At 50.0% G+C, this 5,286-nt stretch overlaps 1 protein-coding gene across 1 annotated transcript in view; it reads right to left on the bottom strand.

Annotated features, from left to right (window-relative positions):
- The window catches only part of TRAP1 (TNF receptor associated protein 1), a 53,669-nt gene extending 48,698 nt beyond the window's left edge, over positions 1-4,971 (bottom strand). Inside the window, exon 1 of the mRNA XM_081820200.1 lies at positions 4,827-4,971. Within this exon, the coding sequence (XP_081676326.1) occupies positions 4,827-4,902 (76 nt within the window). The 5' untranslated portion in view covers positions 4,903-4,971. The remainder of the gene's footprint in view (positions 1-4,826) is intronic.
- Positions 4,972-5,286: the final 315 nt, after the last annotated feature.

Raw genomic sequence — 5,286 nt, 5'->3', positions numbered from 1 at the left:
CCTGGGTGGCTCAGTCGGTTAAGCGTCTGCCTTCGGCTCAGGTCATGATCCCAGGGTCCTGGGATCGAGCCCCGCATCGGGCTCCCTGCTCCGCGGGAAGCCTGCTTCTCCCTCTCCCACTCCCCCTACTTGTGTTCCCTCTCTCGCTGTGTCTCTCTCTGTCAAATAAATAAATAAAATCTTTAAAAAAAAAAAAAAATTCTAGGGGCACCTGGGTGGCTCAGTCGTTAAGCGTCTGCCTTTGGCTCAGGTTATGATCCCAGGGTCCAGGGATCGAGCCCGGCGTCGGGCTCCCTGCTCAGCAGGGAGCCTGCTTTTCCCTCTCCCTCCGCGGCTCTCTCTCTCTGCCAAATAAATAAATAAAATCTTAAAAAAAGAAAAATTCTAGCTGGCTACGTTGAGGGCACCACAAATGAAATTCAAAAACATCCTCTGGCTTTGAACTAAAACATTTCACTGGAGTGTGAATTGGATACACTTTGCTGACGCCAAGTCAGTATTTTGGTTTGCGACCCCCACCACTGCCTCAGTAAGTCTCTTAACAGAAACCACCTTTATTACCTGGGACTGGACTTTGGGGGCAGAGGTGAGAAATGTTTTTCTCCTCACTCCAACTCCCACCCACCCCCCACCCCCGGCCCTTCAAGCAGCATCTGTCTCAATGCACAAGGGCAGCAAACACTTAGGAGATTTTTTTTTTTTTTGCCTTAATTCTGGCCAACTACTCAGCTAGTAACTAATAAGGCCTTTGCTAACCTATTACATTTGGGTTGGTTTGATCTTCTACAGATGACTCGGCCCCTCTGGTCCTAACCCAGTGCCTCTTGGGCAGCCGGCCACACACCCCACACCCTTTGCCCATGTGCCTCGCTGGTGCTGACCAGGGCCCCAGCACCGTGGTTTACAGAGGTGGCAACGCCACTGAGGGTCTAAGCGGTTAAGGATCAAACCTGTTACCATTATTTTATGTTAGCAACAGGAATAGCTGTTTCACGGAGTGAAATCTGCCCACAAGTGCTGCTCCACTCATCCTGCAGAGAGCCTGGGAACACCTGAAGTTGCATCAATTCTCATGATGGCTGCACCACAAGAGGTGTGAGGGCATGAATTAAACAGCATGGGCCCCCAAACAAAGTGAGAGCAGAGGGAGGAAGCAAAATAAGTCAACAAAAGGATAAAAGCAGTAACCGTGAGACTGCCTGCACAGGGTCTGGGTGGGGTTCGTTTGGGGAAATAAACCTGCAGTGCTGGAGCCCTACAAGAAAGGGGGGGAGCCCTGCTCTTCTGACTTTGCTGGTGCTTGGAGCAGACTCCTCACCCCTTCCAAGTCTCACTTCTAAGCCAGAAAAGTCCAGCAAGGGTTCCAGCTTGCAGAGATTGGAAAAGGCAGAAGACACTAACTCAAGGCCCAAGCAGTCCTATGGCGGCTGCCTCAAGATGGGGTCCTGGCGATGCCAACAGTGAGAACGGTGTCCTCGAGAGTAGGACACAGAGCTCAGGCTGTGGTGTCAAGGCAGTTACACGGGCACGTGAAATGACCAACCCACCACCCTCCCCACCTTACAACACAATCATCTGCTTTGGGAGACCAAGCCTATTGCTGATTTTTCAGGCTCACTGTCTCTTCTTCGGGAGGCGGCTTTCTTGTTTGTCACCGGCAAATCCATTACTTCTGTTACTTGTCAGAACTGGTGGAAAGGTCTGATGGTAGTTTACATTTTCACTATGAACATTACATTTTCCAGATTACCCAAGTTTTGATAGCCCTACTCCTTATAATAACTACCTTTTACCAGTGGAAGGAATTACTCATTGGTTCTCAACCACCAGTCAACCACCTTTCATTCTCAACCACCAGATTCACCAGGGACAACATTGTCTGTAATCAGTCACCCACCTGGTCCTGAGAGCATTCAGAAAATCAGGTGTGTGGACCTCACAGTGCCTGCAGCTGAGTTCCTCAAACACTGGCCCACGTCTGGCACTGTGACTATGCTGATAATTACTGAAAATGGCCCACAAGTTTACATCTAACAGAAGAGAAAGGACATAATTTTCAGCCTCCTTCACCCTCACTCCCATATATTCCCATTTCTTGTCAAACCCATTCATTCAGTAGTGCCTCCTACCTTGCACCTGGTGTTTTCAAGACTGGGCCCATAACCCTCTCTTCTGTGAGATCCACACGAGCAATCATCCACATGTTTCTGTGCTCCCTGACTGGCCACACAGGCATCCAACATGGCCCAGTACACTGCCTGGAAAACACATGCTCCCACTTAACCTATGACCCCAACGGCAGGGTCATGTCATCTTTGAAGTCCCAGAGAACATTCAAAATATGTATTTTTTTAAATTATTTTTTAAAAAGTAATCTCTACACCCAACACGGGGCTCAAAGATCAACAGTTGCATGCCCTTCTGACTGAGCCAGCCAGGTGCCCCTCAAAATATACCTGCTGAATAAACTAAGTAACGAACAAAAATGAAAAATAAAAAGTCCACAAGCTGAGACTGTTCCACACCTCACAGAGCAGGTGGGAAGGACTGGGATGGTGACAAAGTCAGACTCTCAGATGTGAAGCCAAGCACATGCTAACATTTAGCAACACTTTCCCAGCAACAGAGAAAAAAAAATACAGGTGAATTCTGAATTTTCTGTAGAGGTGATTTCTCTTATTCTTTTCCCCCCATTGTATAAGACACATATTTTCTAGGCTAAACTCACCCATCCCTCAGTCCCTCCAAACAACTGTACCTTCATGACTGCCCACAGGGGTGGGTATCTGCAATACGTCACACTTCCAAGAACAGGTTCTTGATCTTAGATTCAAACAAAAGACTGCACAGAGCACTGCGACAGAAGTTCAGAGGGAGAGGACGCAGAATATTAAGGGAAAGAGTTAAAAAAAAAAAGAGAACAAAAACTGGCTAGGCTGAAAATTGGTGTGTCTTCCCAGTGGAAGAGACACTGCGTGGTACAAAGAATGAATTACAACACACGTGGTTGGAACATCTTAGAACGTGAACAAAAAGAGAAAAAAAACCTTAACCTCCAGAGAAAGGTAAAAAAAAAAGTGAGCTACAAAAGAAACAATGAAATTGATATGACTGCTCATCTGTAACACAGATGCTAGAAAACAGCAGAGCAATATCCTCACTCTTCAAAGGAAAATTATTTTGACCTGGAATACAATACCCAGGCAACCTACTATACAGGTATGGGAGTAAAATAAAATCTTTTAGACATGGCAGGGCTTAGAAAATTTACAACCCAGAGACTTCTGCAAAACTAACACGCGGGTATACTCTCATAGGACAGGAAATAAATCCATTAAGGAAGGAAGACGGTGGGTACAAGCAAAAGTATAAAACTTACAGTTGTCTTATCAGTTAACGCAGGTTATTTTTAAAAATTATCGTTTAAAAAAAAAGACACTACACGAAAATATAAAACTCAGGTAATAGAAAAAGTGTAGGATGGGGCGCCTGGGTGGCTCAGTAGGTTAAGCGTCTGCCTTCGGCTCAGGTCATGATCCCAGGGTCCTGGGCTCTCTGCTCAGCCAGGAGCTTGCTTCTCCCTCTCCCTCTGCTGCTCCCCCTGCTTGTGCTCCCTCTCTGTCAAATAAATAAAATCTTAAAAAAAAAAAAAAATGCAGGAGACGTGAAAAAGAAATTCATAGAAGATACCTCAACGGCCGTTAAACAAATGAAAACATTCTTTCTCACTACTATCCATGGAGGAAATGCCTTGATAGAGGTAGTCTCATTCCCTGCTAATGGGAATATAAACTGATAAAGCCTTCCTCGACAGCAATTTGGCAATGTCAGCTAACATTTCAAATATGCACAGACTCTGAACCATCAATTCTAAAACTCGGATTCTGAAATTCTAAAGAAATGCCGTACTCGTGCCCGAAGATTTAAATACTCGCCCATTCTATGCAACAATGTAATGACAAAAACCAAAAACCATGGAAAATTATGTCCATTAATAGGATTCGGCTAAGTAAATGACTATACGTCCACAATACAGGACACTATGCAGCCACTGGAAAGCCAAAGACCGGGGTTACTGACACAAGATGTGTAAGCTTTGCAGAGAACGTTAAAAACAATTCAGGAGCAAACTGCATTTATGGGTTAGGCCTTTTCACATAAAAACAGTCATCTGTCCACATGTGTGTAACTGTGTGCAGAGCCTGGAAGGAACGCTAAGACGTTCACCCCTGGTTTCTTCCGAGGGGAAAGTAAGAAAGCAGTTATGGTTGTTTTTTTTTTTTGCCCCAACATTTATTTGAGCACCTACCAATTTCAGGTCCTGGGAATACGGGGGTCAAGAACCCAGAGTCCAGGGGCTGCACGAGGGCAGAGGCGGTTCTGCCTGGTTCGCGGCTGTGTCCCGGGCGAAGTAGGCACTCAGTGTTGTGCCGAAGGATGCAGAGCAAGTGGCTTCTGCATCACCGCGGTATAACACAACTTGGGGGAGGGGAGCAATAAAATCGCCATGAAGGTGCTTAAGTGATCACCCAGGTGAAGTCCGTTCCCACTCCCCGAAACTGGCGAGGAGCCCTCGACCCCTCCGCCTCAAACCGAGCCGGAGAGCTCGACGGGGAGAAGCCCCTGCAGGAGTGCCGCGGGCCAGGGCTCAACCCCGCTACCTGAGGGCGGGTGGGGGAGGACCCCGGGCAGTCCGGCGACACCCGGACGCTCAGCGCTCGCCGCGTGTGTGGCACATAAATTTCACAAAACCTCCGTGCCTCCCAAAGAGGAGGAAGCGGGCTCGGGACCTGGCGGGGTCCGCCCACCCACCCGGCCCCCCTCACCTCTCGGGGCAGCCGCCAGGGCCGGCGCCCGCAGGCTGCGACCCCATAGCAGCAACACCCGCAGCTCACGCGCCATGTCCGTCCTCCCCAGCACCCGTGCAGCACGAGCAGCGGGGGCGGGGCGGGGCGGGGCCTTCCTCGGGCGCGGCGCGGTGACGTCACGGTGAGCGCAGGGCTGCCCGGCCCACTGCCTGCGCCGGAGAGTGGGCGGGGGGGCCTCTGTGGCGCGGGCGCCGCCGGCCCGCGCGGGGACAGTCGGGCCTGAGGGCGGGTCCTCCGTGACCTTGTGTCGCGTTGTCAAGGGCGACGGGCCGAGGGCGCCGTCCGCCAGCTGGGCCTCACTTCGCGCATCCCTAGAACGAGGCTGCCGTTCGCAGGCACCCGGAGGGTGTGAAAAGGCAGCGCGCGGGCGGAGGCTATTGCCGTCCCCGTGCCATCGGCCCGACCGAGGCGGGCGGAG

The sequence above is a fragment of the Leptonychotes weddellii genome, chromosome 5, assembly GCF_054177405.1.
Source record: "Leptonychotes weddellii isolate Sample4059 chromosome 5, ASM5417740v2, whole genome shotgun sequence".
Lineage (NCBI taxonomy): Eukaryota > Metazoa > Chordata > Mammalia > Carnivora > Phocidae > Leptonychotes > Leptonychotes weddellii.
Note: the sequence above shows the minus strand (reverse complement) of the source record. Positions and strands in the feature narration are given on the sequence as shown.